Source organism: Galendromus occidentalis, unplaced genomic scaffold (genome assembly GCF_000255335.2).
Source record: "Galendromus occidentalis unplaced genomic scaffold, Mocc_1.1 scf7180000075756, whole genome shotgun sequence".
Classification (NCBI taxonomy): domain Eukaryota; kingdom Metazoa; phylum Arthropoda; class Arachnida; order Mesostigmata; family Phytoseiidae; genus Galendromus; species Galendromus occidentalis.
The window spans coordinates 516666-531125 of record NW_003803746.1 but is presented as its reverse complement, the minus strand read 5'-3'; the positions used below and the strand labels follow the sequence as shown (position 1 = coordinate 531125).

General features: G+C 51.1%; 2 protein-coding genes across 2 annotated transcripts; both read right to left on the bottom strand.

Moving 5' to 3' along the window:
* Positions 1–976: 976 nt before the first annotated feature.
* On the bottom strand, positions 977–4993 carry LOC100903964 (acetylcholine receptor subunit alpha-like). The gene is made up of 8 exons (XM_003738060.2): positions 4356–4993; positions 4216–4260; positions 3204–3313; positions 2832–3012; positions 2272–2664; positions 1920–2185; positions 1402–1747; positions 977–1189 (listed from the first exon to the last, which is right to left on the bottom strand). Exons 1-8 carry the CDS (start codon positions 4641–4643, stop codon positions 977–979), a joined length of 1842 nt encoding a protein of 613 aa, XP_003738108.1. The 5' UTR covers positions 4644–4993.
* Positions 4994–7414: 2421 nt separating this feature from the next.
* On the bottom strand, positions 7415–13440 carry LOC100903816 (acetylcholine receptor subunit alpha-like 1). Its single transcript, XM_029112930.1, has 9 exons — positions 13282–13440; positions 11828–11982; positions 9270–9732; positions 8986–9180; positions 8283–8517; positions 7972–8156; positions 7804–7872; positions 7554–7718; positions 7415–7474 (listed from the first exon to the last, which is right to left on the bottom strand). The coding sequence occupies exons 1-9, from the start codon at positions 13312–13314 to the stop codon at positions 7415–7417; spliced, it is 1560 nt and encodes a 519-aa protein (XP_028968763.1). The 5' UTR covers positions 13315–13440.
* Positions 13441–14460: the final 1020 nt, after the last annotated feature.

The window sequence follows — 14460 nt, the reverse complement described above, 5'->3', positions numbered from 1 at the left end:
GACACGATCAAATCTACGCTAATCGTTTTTCAATCGTCCGGTTGGGACATTGACCCGCATAAACTATTGGATTTCGCATCGGAGGGACGAGGCACGTGCGCGTAGTGTGGAGTGCCTCGTCGGCATATTGCCTCATCCCGACGCCGAGCCGTCGAGCGTCATTGGATGACATACTACCCGAAGAGGCATCGGAAGGGAATCGGGACTTTCGACTTTTGTTTGAGCTGAATATTCACTTCAATCGCTAACTGCTACCTAATGAGTTTTTTCGAGTAGCTCAGCGTGAAGAACGATCAAGCATAGGAAGATTGAGAGATGAGGCAGGCTAGAGATCTGTTCAAGCTTTTCAAGATTTCCGCGACGTCCAATGTCGCTACGCGGTGGATAAAAATTGAGTTATTCTGTTGTCTGAGTGAGCAAATAGCCTAATAAGACACTTTCGTCGCGAGAGAGTCAAAGAGCTGCCAATGTTGCGCCGGATTTTTTGGAGTGAGAGCGAGAGAGAAATCGAAGGAGATTTTTTCACGGAAATGGGACAAGGTTCAGCCGAGAAAGTGAAGAGATAATCCGTGCAATTCGACTCGTGCTCGTAGAAATTGTTCGACCTACCTGAGGGGACTCGACCCGTTCGGAACGGGTCGGTCGCAAAGCCACTTCGGCATTCATAGAAACTACTCCCAGAGTTCCGCCTCGATTGTTTACTTTTACCCCCTGTTCGTGTGGAGATCTTGAGTCCGCTTGATGAGTTTGATGAAGACGAATGATGATCTTCGCTATCATGATCGGATTCCGTTTCCGACTGTGAGCTATTACGATGTATCTCGGCACGGCGACGTCGACTTGACGACCATCGACACTCAAATGAATTTTCTTTTCCAAGCGGTCCATGAACAAGTGCATGTATCGGGAAGGGGTCCCGAACACGTCCAAGACCGTTTTTTTTCCAACGAATCCCGAAGAGGCTCGTGGAAGTAATTTACATATCTTCGTCTTCAATGTCGTCCGCGAGGTTACCGTGCAACATGCGTCTCGCGACGCGTGAGAGTTTCACGTCGATTGGAACCGTCTGATCGTACAGTGACGGAGCCTGAAGGAAGATTCCGGCAGTTCCAACGACGCATGCAATGGTGAATATCCACAGAAACAATCTATCGAGTACCATGGCAATATACTTCCAATCCTCACGAATCTGCGAAGGAGATCGATCGGGACTTGAGACGGAGGAATTATGAGTGGCGGAATCGTCGAGGGTGAGCGTCGTCGACCACGGGCTTGGATGGGGAGTAGTTATAGAGTGTCAACGATATAATTGGTCTCCCTCGGAGAAGAGATCACGAAGATAGTTGAAACGCTCCGAGCTAGACACATCCGAATAAATAAAAAAGAGAAAAAGATACTCACGCTTTCAAAATCATCATTGTTGTCAATGTGTTGCGCTATGAACATTGCGTGACGGATCGTCTCTTCGAAGTCACGTACACCGTGAACCCTGCCCACGAGCGGCGGAGGCGGTACGCTCAAATGAGACATATCACCGGCGACAACCTGATCGACGTCACACGATTCTTCGATTGTGTCGTCGTCAGGGTAGTTCACGAGAAGATGAGATGATCTCGAGCTCTGTGGATCTTGGGTGGAGCAGTTTGGACAAGGTCGTCCGAACCGCGAAGTGGGCGGTTGCGGAGGAGGCAAAGTCATATCCAAGCAGTAATTGCAGCTTCCGGGCGCGCCGTTGTACCGTGGGCACCTTCGAAATTAAACGTGCGAGGTCAAGTCGGGCCAGAGCACGGCGGCGCAGCTGAGCTCTCGAGCTCTCCCAGAAGGACGTGTCGAGGCTCGAAAGCTCAAGCATGGAGCATCATGTCTTTGAGATGCCCGAAACTAATACTCATCTGTTTCGAAAACATCGAGAGCCTCACCTGGGATAGTGGATTGCCACTCGCGGATCGGCCTTGGCGTCGTGGCTGAGTTGGGTCTCAGCCATTTTATCTTTGTGCTCTCGAGTAGCATCGTCGGTTTCGATTGTGTATTGAGGAGATCTCATCAAAAGAATTCTGGGCAGAACTCTTATGAACACTTTTCTGCACCACGGATGAAGGTGGTGAGTCGAAGGCGATCGGAAGTGCACGTTGAGCACTCCGATCGCCACTAGCACACTCAGCGTGACCAATATCATGGTAAACACCTGGAAAAGTTGTCGCATTGAATCTCTCAGGCTCCCGGATCGATTGTGAACAATTTTCGAACTGATGATGAAACAATGAGACTCACGAGGTATTTTCCGAGTAACGGCATCGCTAGCGAGGTCGGAGGTATGATTTCGACCAACACGAGCAAGAAGAAAGTGAGTGACAGCATGATGCTGATGGACAATGACACCTTTTCTCCAGAGGCGGAGGGCAGGTAGAACACCAGAATTGACAAGCAGGAAATGCCGACGCACGGAATTATGAGATTAACCGTGTAGAATAAAGTCTTCCGACGTAATGTGATGTTGAACGTAATATCTGGGTACGGTTCCTCGCAGCAGGCGTAGAACTTCTCGGTTCGTTTTGCCGGCACTGCCATAATGTCCCATTCGACGGAAGGGTAGAATTCCGAGAGATCGATGCCGAGTGGCACCAGATCGACACTGTCCACGTCGCGGATGTGTTTTAAATCCACCTACGGGAATGCACGTTCTCAGAGTCCGGAACTCATGCCTTGGGGCGGCCTCGACTAATCGCACTGAGAGTTTCCGAGGGAATCGATCGAAAGGTGCTGATCGAGGGATTCAGTCGTTCATGAAAGAAAATTTCCGATATGATTCCCGCATGCGAAATTAAACTTGCCATGAATCCGTCGTAGGTCCAAGATCCGAATTTCATGCTACAGAGTTGTTGATCGAAAGGAAAGTACTGAACGTCCATAAGACAACTGCTTTTGTATATGGCAGGAGGATTCCAGATAACAGTTCCTTCGTTGTTAATAATGGCTTTTGTCATGATTGTCACTTCGTAATTGCCGTCAGCGCTGAAAGAAAAGTGGACCGATAAGAATCTCGGGTCCCAACGCTCTTCGACGGTGATATGCGAGCGGTAGCGGCGTCGAGAGATTCGTGGCTCTCCTTCGCTCGCTCCGCGAATTTCTCTCATAGAGTCAACGTCCCGGATGAATGAACCTCTCCAGCGCTCGACACAGAGCAATTCTCGCGTCCTACTCACTTGTTGTACAAGACGATGTCCGGCAACCAAATTTGCTCAGCTGGCACATAGAGCTCTGTGACTCCGCCGTACTCGGCGGGATCCCAACGTAGTTTGTGATCGGACCATTCCTGCAAACGACACAGACTAAAATTTGAGCCCAACGATCATCGAGCTTCAGAGACAGAATCAGAGGATTTTAAGTCGGGATTAGGGGTTCCAAATACCCGCCAGTTTCGAGAACCGCGATTCTCGGGTACCCGAGAACCGTGGAGTCGGAACCGCGGGTAGAAACCGGAGAGAACCGAATTTTTCCTCCTCTGATTTGGGACTGATACCTGGCGAAACTGATCGAGAATTTTGAACCTACCCATTCTTCGGACCCAACGGACTTAGTCGAATTAATTTTATTCCATCAGAAAGGTATGTTTGCCGAGTTCAGTCTCCGTATTCGCGGTACGGTCCCCGTCGGCCAGCAGCGAGAGCAAGCCCGCTCATCTGTCGAGCGGCTACAGGGGAAGTGACCAGAACTGCCCCTCGCGATTCCGAATAAACTGACCCCCGAATATAGGTATGTAGGCGGCCTGATTATTCGGTCCAGAGGGTCTACCTAGCGAGATGTAATGTGGGGTTTTCAAAACCCGGGTCGACCTACAAATCCCGCGCTATCTCGTCTCAATCGCGAGGGTCAGTTCGAATACTTCCCTTGTTAGCGTGCATGAGAGAGACATTCAGCCATCGAAAACATCTCGGCCTGGATTTTCACTCATTCTGGAGCATGTCAATGGTGGTTTAGACGCCGGGAATGATTTGACTTGCCCCCTCGGAACCGCGGGTAAAAACCGAGAAAACCAGTCGGCTCCGGATCCGAGAGAATCGGCCGAAACCCGCGGTTCCAGAACCTCGGGTAGGAACCGCTGGAAGCCCTAGTCGGGATCAGGCAAGTGGGAGCAGCCCGATACTATTCAGACAATGATCCCCCTAATCTCGGGGAGCAACGCGTTCATATCGTAGTTTTGCACCTCTTTCTCACCTGATTAACCCAAACGTTTGTTGTCATTATCTGCGACCGGAGGTTCTGTGGAATATCGAAGGGAGGTTTTTCATCGATAGACTCCGAAAACGACTCTCTTCACTCCCATTTGGAATCAATAACTAGGTAGCGGTACTCACCACGTCAATAAGCTGGGAGAGTTTGAGTCCCATTTTGACAGTGAGCCTGTCACTGTTATTGCCAACGGGCCTAATGAGTCGGTTGTAGGAGCTCATCAGGTCATCATATAATCTCTTTGCATCAGGATTCGCTACTGTGGTCCGAAGAACAGAAGAGAACGTGCAAACTTGAAGGAACAGTACTGCGGCTCTCAACAGAGAGCGGAAACCATATTTACTGGTACTCGAACAGGGAGTAGCTGGAGCTCGCTCGTTGCGACGAGGTTCTGTACTCCCTTTCAGCCACATGATGCTGCTGGCTCGATTAGATAACAGAGTTGTTGCTCTCAGGAAACGCTACATATCGAACGTCGGAGTCTCTCCTTGTCACGACTTTCCACGGAAAATCTGTGGCAACGGAGTGCGACGGCCCTTCTCGAGAACTTGGAAAACCGAAAAACCTTCAGACGCCCTGGCTCCCTAGATTTTCGTCTCGTTCACTTATCCATGAAGACCTGGTCTGAATCGGAACTTCTCCTTCTACGGTTTCGACCCTCGGGGAGAAGGAGGCGGCGACGTCGACGATGGGGTCTGCTAACAGAGTCATGGATGACCTCTCCGGCGCGGTGCACTATCCAACACTCGAACTCTCTACACCGACTCTTCTGATAATCGGCTCGACAACATTCCACCTCGTTCCTCCAACGAGGGGTACAACGAACGGTGCGAAAATTGAAATATCGTCGGATAGACACAACGTACGCTATACAGGCTCCAAGATTCACCCCATGTGATTCGGAGCGGCCGCTGGGGATGCGGAGAGCCCGTTGCTTAGGAACCGGAGGAGCTTGTCGAGAGCGGAGGGAAGTGAGGAAGGTCTGGGCCAGCCTCGAACGGAGGGCCTAGCTCTCCTACGCCTCGGCGGGCCCGGCTGGCGGGAGCCGAGCCGAGCTGGCCGTCATGGAGAGCTCTCAACGGTTCGCGAGTTTTTTCCGCCGCCTATTGCTTGAGGTTCGCGTGCGAGCGGGGTCATGGGCACGCCTTGTGCGATCCTTTCCGTGGGTATTAAGAGCTTCACGCTCTAGCAGTGTCAGCATTCTGTGGAAAATTCTTGAATCCGATTCGAAGCTTTCTCGGGATACTTGTAGGGGGTCCCCGGAGAACCTCCTTTTCGGGATCGAGTTGATCAGATGGAAACAGCGTATTTTGAGGAACTTGAGAAACGACGCCCGCCGATTCAGGACTCAAAGAATAGCATAGACGATCTATTTATTATCAATTTTTCGCTGGGTTCGTTCCGCCTTCAGCCAATTCTTTTCTCACCTTTCTGCTCGCCTTCCCGAGTCAACTGGAGAGTAGCTGCCTGCTGCGGTCGGAACTGTACCCCTCACTTTTTTTGAAGCCCTTTCCGTGGAAAACTTCGAAGAAATGAGAATAATGGTTCCAGAACTGTTCAGCGTTAGTCCCGTAATCGGGAAGTATTTCGCTTCTCGTGAAAATCTTCGACCGATTGCCGAGTCAGTCTGCTAAGTCAGCCTTCTCCAACCTGCGAACTTCGGAGTGTAATCGGATGATTAGTAAGATTTGAGAAGATGGAGCGGCGATCTTCGCAGGAGCTCGTGGCCGCGATTCGCGGAGAAAGTCGAGTCCTTATTTTAGCTGCCGTCGGTGGATTATTAGTTCTATCTCCAGATGCTTGTTCTCCGCTTTTCAATCAAAACTATTCACCTCACGATCGACGCACATCAATGTAACAATGGACCTAATACAGACTTGTCTGCATCGATTTGGCGGCTCATTCCCGGAGCCCGGACACATTTTTTGATATCAACTCTCCCACTTTTCTCGTCTCAGAAAATTGAGAGTTTTTTCTAGTTCCTGTGAGCTGTTTTCGAGCTGGACATTGCTCGATCGATTTTTCGTTTCCCGAGAGCACATTGTCGGTCATTTTAACAGTGATACACGTATAAGGTGGCTCGCGCAGGTACAGCATGAGCGAGTGACGTCCGTTCGCAAGCGGCGCATCCGCTACGACTAACCTCAGAACTAACCGCGTCCTCGCTCAATTCCACCTCATGTCTCATCTTCGTATGTAGATCTTTAGCTGCCATCATCATTCAGTAACGAAGAGGGAAAGGGAGATGATGATCCTGAACAGGACAGTCGCCAGGATTTCGCCTCAAGCTATTTGAATCCGCGTAAAGCGATCGGATGAACGAACTCAACGGAATCGAGCGGATACCTGGCTCTGGGACCCGAGATGGAATTATAAGGCGTTCCTAGCTAATCAAAAGTGGGCTTAACCTGTCATGGAACAGAAATTTCGGCGATCGTCTCGGAACAAATAAGAGCAACAGAATTCGCTCGGGGAAGGGGATGTTGGGGCTGAACGAATGGAATGAGTTCTCGATAAGATTGACGCGCGTAATTATCAGATCTGCGGGACCATTAAGTAACCGAAGCATTCTGAAGCTAGATGAAAGCTCCATGCAGCGAAGCGTTCCCGCGTGGCATGGATCGATGTCTCCATCGGTTTTGTACAGTAGTATTGAGATCGTTGGATCACCGGGGTTCGACCTGACGATCGCTCCGGAGTCCGAGAGGGCTCGGTCAGAATCTCGACGGCGCTGCTGCGGCACCGAATAATATGGTCGAGCCTGTGTCGGTGCGACATGTTTATCTCGTCGGTCATTCTCGGAATTTATTCAACATTGTGCCTCGCACATGGATGGCGAGAGGGGCGCCCACGCGTCGACGAGGCTTGAGTAAAGTTCCGCTCCAGAATCCATGCAGGGGTTTCGATCTTCCCTCTCTGCTGCGACAGAATTTGTCCCGCTATGAAGTTTCCATTAAAAACTGGGTGATCACCCGTGAGTATACTTTTGTTCCATTAGACTTTGCTTAAACTTCAAGATTTCCGATAGCTGCTCATGTTGAACTGTAGAAGGTTGCCCCTTGTCTCTGAGAGCTTCCTCAGAGCCGGCATTAAGGCGTCCGATATAGATTTGTGAAGGGTGTTGAGCAGGTCAGCACTTCTCTCCTGTCCGTGGAAATCCGCTACGAAATCGAATCCATTAACTTCACTTGGGAATGTTGAGATCGATTCCCTTGGACAACATTTCATGCCGATAGGCAACGGCCTGCAACGGAAAGATAAACTTCAATGTTGTGTCGCCGGCAACCACTGCCGATTGAGTGCCTGAAGGCGGAGTAACTCACCCTGGGCGCGACTTTAGACAAGAGAACGTCGATCGGCACCTTATCGTCGAAGAGAGAGGGCGCCTCGAATATGATCGACGCCGACCCGAGTACGCAGGCCAAAGTGAAGGCAATCAGGAAGACTCGATCGAGAACCATGGCGATATACTGCCAGTCTTCGCTTATCTGGATCGAAAAATCCCAAACTGAATTATCCGTTCTCGGTTTTCGACCGGATGCAGAGACCTCTCAAGGGATCCTGATCACTCACCTTGTCGAACTTGTCTACGTTTTTCATATGCTTCGCTACGAATCGGGCTTGATTCATCGGCATTTCAATCTCTTCGAGATAGTGTTTTCTCTCATATTCAACGGAATCGAGTGAATCCGAATCCTCCTCGACCACTCGAGGCCTAGGCTGACCCTCGCCAACCTCAACCTCGCCTTCAGCCTCCTCAACGTCGTCTTCGGCCGCTTCTTCGTCCTCTTCGTCATCATCGTCGTCATCTTCTTCCATCAGAGAATCGTTCCCGTAGCCGTCGTCGTTGCACTCCAGCGGGTATGGGGAACCATGATACGAACATTCTAGTTGATCCATGAGACCAAGTTTCACATCAGGGAATCCTGAGCCAGAAAGTGATTCATCAGATGGTGAGCTTCAGACAATGTCGTTCCAGTTAATGATCAGAAATCCTGGGGTTCGAGAGGATAGCGAAAGTCCGCATCCTCAGGAATTCCCGCGAAACTTACCGGGAAGAGGTGGGAGCGGCGGGATCGTAGGATGCACCTCGACACCCTCAAAACTGACAGGCAAGCCGAAGTCCGAGTTGTGTGCGATATTCGGAGCCTCGCCGGACTCGCCGATGTCCTGTGGAACCCCCATTCTGTCCTGCTCTTCTTTTTCGCCCTCGTCGTCCTCGGGGCGTTTCATCATGAGGATGCCAGGCAACCACTCACAGAAAATTTCCTTCACCCACAAGGGCATCTGGAAAAGCCCGATCATGATTTCGTTAGCTACGGAAAGAGAATCGCGCATCGAAGCAGAATGAGTTGAATCGATAACGACGAGGGAAGCTTCTTGGCCCTTGCGACGAGTAATTCGAAAAAGTAAATATAGAACGTCTCATGTGGTGGCAATAAAGCACAGATGGCAGCTGCGCCTGGATCTCATACGAACCCCTTGACCTTGGAAGGCCAATAAGGGGCGGATTCTTTTCGATCGAGCCCGCATCTCATCCATGGGCCGGGAGTTCGACTTGACCCGAAAAATCGTCGAATCGGACAAAATTCGGCTGAGGAGCTACCGCGCGGTAGGAATCGGCAGAGGGAACTCCTGGGCATTCATGTCATCTGCTTCTCGGCTCTGAGTTAGTCCCGCTCCTCTATCGCACAAGCAGAATCAATCGAAGAAATTCGACCATATTGCGCTCCGGACTCGGTCGTGGCCACTCACCTTGTGGGTCGCTGGCGAGCGGAAGTTCACGTTGAGCACAGCGATCGTCACGAACACTGAGAACGAAACTAGCACCATGGTGAACAGCAGGTACTTGCCCAGTAAGGGCACCGCCAATGATGTCGGCGGAATGATTTCAGATAACAGCAAGAAGAACACACCCAGGGACAGCATGATATTGATCGACAGAGAAACCTGGAATTCACAGAGAGTGTTGATAGGCGCCCAATGATTCGAACTCGTTCGAATCGCTCAGCGGATGGAGGGTGATTCAGAGGCCTCACCTTTTCTCCAGAGTCAGAGGGCAGGTAGAAGACGAGGATCGACAAAAACGAAATAGCCACACACGGAATGATCAAGTTAACGGTATAGAAAAGAGTCTTTCGACGTATTGTGATGTTGAATGTGATGTCTGGGTACGGTTCTTCACAGCACGAGTAGAACTTTTCTTTGCGGCGCGCGCGAACGGCCATGATGTCCCATTCGACAGAGAGATAAAACTCTGACAGGTCTATGCCGACTTCGATCAGGTCGCCTTCCTGCTGATTTTTATGTTTGAGATCAACCGTGTAGCCGTCGTATGTCCACGAGCCGAATTTCATCCAGCACGTCTGCTGATCGAAGGGAAAGTATTTCACATCGATTTCGCAGGAGCTTTTGTAGATTGCGGGAGGCTTCCAAACCACGAGGCCGTCATGGTGCAGGATGGCTTTCGTCATGATTGTGACTTCGTAGTTCCCGTCGGCACTGAAAGACATGGGAAATTAATCATCATCCCCCTCTCCCATCTGTCCGCATGGGTCGATGGATAATTAGGTGATATCCACCACCCATGTGAATTCTATTTATTCTGGGGGAGCTAGCCTTATCTATCTGTATATATAAAAACGTATGTCTGTCTGTTTGTCTGTCTGTCCGGGGTACCCTATAGACTCGGAAACGGCTGAACCGATCGTCGTGAAAATTTAGGAGCGTGTTCTGGGGGATCCAGCGGTGGTTATAGGGGGGTCAGTTCTCCGATGCGATGAGTCCTTCTACCTTAAGAAAATTATTTGAGTGGCCCACCCACGAAAATACGAAAACTCGGAAAAAAATTGAAAAATCTGAAATTCGCAAAATTCACTAACGCCTGAACCGATCGCCGCAAAAATTCAGGGGTGGGTTCCCGGGAGCTTCTGGAAGGTCATCTGAGGGTCGTCGTTCTCATGTTATGGGTCCTCCCACCATAAAAAATTATTTGAGTGGTCTTCTCACCGAGAATCAAAGATTTCATCAAGGGAAAGACGGGAATTCGCAGGATTTCTTATCGGCTGGACCACCATGAGGGGGCGGATTCTTGGGAGCTCCTGAGAAGTCTATCGGGGGTTGCCGTCATCACTGGCCTCTGTCTTTTTACTAATGAATCTCGCTGAAAATCGCTGTAGCCGTGAAGGGTATCGATTTTCCGGAGGACATCTATATCTATATATATAAAAACGTATGTCTGTTTGTTTGTCTGTCTGTTTGTCTGTTTGTCTGTCTGGTGTCACCTATAGACTCGAAAACGGCTGAACCGATCGTCGTGAAAATTTAGGAGCGTGTTCTGGGCGATCCAGCGGTGGTTATAGGGGGGTCAGTTCTCCGATGCGATGAGTCGTTCTACCTTAAAAAAATTATTTGAGTACTTTTCCCTTGAAAATACGAAATCTCGGAAAAAAATTGAAAAATCGCAAATTCGCTTAATTCACTAACGCCTGAACCGATCGCCGCAAAAATTCAGGGGTGGGTTCCCGGGAGCTTCAGGAAGGTCATCTGAGGGTCGTCGTTCTCATGTTATGGGTCCTCCCCCCATAAAAAAATGATTTGAGTGGTCCTCTCACCGAGAATCAAAGATTTCATCAAGGGAAAGAAGGGAATTCGATTTTCCGGAGGACATATCTAATAAAAGCGGGGGCACGGGGAGGCGGGGAAACGGGGAAGTGGGGAACCGGGAAAGTGGGGAACCGGGAAAGCGGGGAACCGGGAAAGCGGGGAAACGGGAAAGCGGGGAAACGGGAAAGCGGGGAAACGGGAAAGCGGGGAAACGGGAGAGCGGGGAAACGGGAAACGGGAAAGCGGGAAACGGGAAAGCAGGGAAACGGGAAAGCAGGGAAACGGGACGCTCACCAAGAGCACGCGCGACCAAAGCAAGCGCACCCGAAGCCAGCGCACTCGGAGCCAGCGCACTTGGAGCCAGCGCACTTGGAGCCAGCGCACTCGGAGCCAGCGCACTCGGAGCTAGCGCATGTGTAGTGAGTCTAGCGATACCGAGTCGCCGCGAAGCGGCGACCGGGAGCGCTAGTGTAAAATGAAATTTCAATAGAGTGTCTCATTTAGGTCCAAATATAGATAGACAATGCCTTAACTCTCTAGGTCTTGTAATCATCGATCACTAACGCAGCACAACCAGCTGGTTGAATCGAGGAAATTTCGAGAAGCGATTCGTCGCTCCCTCCCGACTTGCGATACGATTGAAGTTCCCTATCCCAGAACATGCATCCTCCAGTGAATATATCATTGAAATCTCTCTATCGGAAACTCTCTTCGGAGGGCTGTGCATCGGGCAGAGCCTCGGGAGGTCCCTCCGGATCGGGAATGCAAGCCTTCTGTCGATTGAATACTCCTCGCCATGCCGAGTCAGACCACTGTTTTCGCGGAAATTCGGTGCCCACTCCGCGGATTCCCCTCAGACCTGGGGCAACGGTTCTCGTCTGTGCCATTGAGTGCTCTCGCGAGAAGGAGGGGAGGGATTTCGAAACGGAGACAAAACTCGCTCAGAAAAACTTCGTTTGGGGTTAAACTCTTGAATCAGCGGGTCACGTACTTGTTGTACAGGACGATGTCCGGTAGCCAAATCTGCTCTGCAGGAACGTGCAGTTTGCTCACTCCGCCGTATTCCTCGGGATCCCAGCGGAGCTTGTAGTCATTCCATTCCTGTTCGACCCACATGTTCGTAGTCATGATTTGTGACTTGAGATTCTGGAAATAACAGAATGCTTGACGACGAAAGCGAGAAAGACCATTCGCGGCGAGAAGGTTCAAGCCCCCGTAAGCGCCCATTCAGCCTACGTGCGACGATCGGTTAGGATTCCCGAGTATTCTTTCTAGTTTTGAAGATAGGATCCGAACCGCTCATTCCGGAATTCACAGGACGTATGCGGTGAGTCTACCGCACTTGAGGTATACTGCTTGATTCCGCGAGAGGCGTGCCTTTCGCTGTCTTCGAGAGGTCTGAAGGAATTTTTACGGTGACATCGATGGACTCCTTAAACGAGCCCGAGAGCACAGCGAGTGTCTGCGGTGGAACCTCCCGGAATGGAGGCTGGCCCACATTTTTTGGGGTGCAGCAAATTCTTCTCTCGGAGGCGATCAGATCCGGGTAGAGGCTCCTGGGCGAGGGACCTCTCATTGATTGTTCGAGAAATGGCAACGGTTGGGAAATTAGACTCGCGCCTCAGATGAACTACCCTCGAGTCCGAAAGCCGCTATTCCTATGGAAATAGCTCTGAGAAGTCAAATGGGCTCAAAAGCTGGACTTTTCCGGAGGAGTCGAATTTCGCGATTCGGATGCGATTTCGGAAATTTCGGTGCTCTCGAGAGGAAGCGCGTCACTTCGAGAGGATGATAGCAGCCGAGGTCGAAACATTGCCCAAGCCAATCGACCGAAATATGGGACAGAGATGAGAATCTAGTCAGGGGGATCGTCGGTGACAATGACCCGATAGCTCGCACTGCGAAGACTTCGCTAAGCTCATCGTGTCGATATTGGATTATCTATGTCTGTAGCTGACCGCGACGTCAAAAGAAGCGGTTCCGTAGAGACAAAGCCGAGCTGCCCCCGCCGATAAGACGGGAACGGTCCGTGGGAATCCGAGGGCAATGTTTACTCGGTAGCTCCCAAATCTGTCTCGGTCCGGGCAGCTTCAGAAAGCACTTGAATTCATCAGCGATTCCATCAACACGATGCCTCGTGACATTCTCATGACAGAGTTCGATATTTTCTTCTTTCGGAGCGCTTCTGGATTGTGGTACGAGTTCCCTGAGCAAGACTTGGAGAACATGCTCATCTTCCCAGCTGATCTGAACGGGTATCAGCTGGCGATTGGTCAAGGGACTGGAAGGCATTGGTGGAAGAAGGGATGGCGCTTGCGAACGAGACCATCGTCCGGGGCTCTTTTGATGGATACTCTTCGCGTCGTGAACTCGTCTTGAGATCGTAGCGCATCGCCGCCACCAGCGTCGATCACAAGAAAAGTGTTCTCCCGATCCGATACTCACCACATCGATGAGCTGAGATAATTTCAATCCCATTTTGACGGTCAGTCTATCGGAATTATTTCCGACGGGTCGGATCAGCGACGAATAACCATTGATTAGATCATGGTACAGTCGCTTCGCGTCCGCATTCGCTTCGGCTGTGGCGAGAATGGCTGCCGATAGCAATGTCAAAAACGCGCAATGAGCTGCGGATCCTTTGCGGATCCGGAATCCGACGGCTGCGCTCCGACGGCTCGTGCCACAAGCTTCCATTTTCTCATCAGAACCACGGCCACACCAACGAATCAAACAGATTCTCGACCTCGAGAATCCACAACTCCCCCACTACGACTGCTTGGAATCGCTGCCGGAGTTGGAGCAAGATGGCGACGGCCACCACCAGCCCTTGGTCGTTCCCGGTCCCTTTTCTGACCCGTACCCTCTTTTCCATCTTCCTCCTCCCGCCCTCTCCCAACCCCTACCAACCCTCCCCGTGTTCCTGCTGCCCTCTCCCCGATACGGTTCTGCTGCCCTGTTTCCTCACTCCCTCTCCCGGTCTCCCCACGAGATTCCCATGTCTTTCCTTTCCCTGCTTCTGCTGAGCAGTCACAGACGTAGAGGGAGGGTTCCCTGGTTCACTGCCCGGCTCATCAGCGGATCCAACCCATGCTTTCCCTTGGGCCTCTCGTCGAACATACGTATAGCAATCATTGTTAAGTGTACGGCAATCATTGATTATTGTGCGAGAATAAGGGTCTGAGCCCAGTGGCATCACTCAACGACAGCGGTATTCTCAGAGCGGTCGATGAGCATCAAATTCCATTTGTTTTCGCATCTCACACTTAAATGAGAGAGACACCTGGACAGACGCCGCTAGGCCCAGCCCCGCTCCGCGCGTGGGAGCAACGTCTTACGAGATCCGAACTCGAGCCGCGGGGGGTCGCACTTCCTCCCACCGGTGATTCCTGGAATCAGTCCACGAACTTTGCTAGCAGATAACGAGTCCGATGTGGTCGACCCTCCTGCTCGCGGCTCTGAAGTCTGGAGCAGAAGATATTGCGAAACTCCGTGGGCTCGTAGAGAGGGGAACTGTGCGAGGGAACAAGCGAGAAAGGGTCACTTGCGCTGAACCCGGTTCACGCTACTCGATGCGTCTCCACGCTCGGCAGCCGCGTCAGAAACTATTTCCCTGAAAGGAGC

Coding starts and splice junctions, on each gene's coding strand:
- LOC100903816 (XM_029112930.1), bottom strand. CDS start 13,314: ATGGGATTGAAATTATCTCAGCTCATCGATGTG. Junction 8,518..8,985: donor GCTCGCCAGCGACCCACAAG/GTGAGTGGCCAC, acceptor GGGCTTTTCCAG/ATGCCCTTGTGGGTGAAGGA. Junction 7,475..7,553: donor TGTCTAAAGTCGCGCCCAGG/GTGAGTTACTCC, acceptor TTTCCGTTGCAG/GCCGTTGCCTATCGGCATGA.
- LOC100903964 (XM_003738060.2), bottom strand. CDS start 4,643: ATGTGGCTGAAAGGGAGTACAGAACCTCGTCGCAACGAGCGAGCTCCA. Junction 3,314..4,215: donor CAAACGTTTGGGTTAATCAG/GTGAGAAAGAGG, acceptor TGTCGTTTGCAG/GAATGGTCCGATCACAAACT. Junction 2,665..2,831: donor GGACCTACGACGGATTCATG/GCAAGTTTAATT, acceptor GCATTCCCGTAG/GTGGATTTAAAACACATCCG.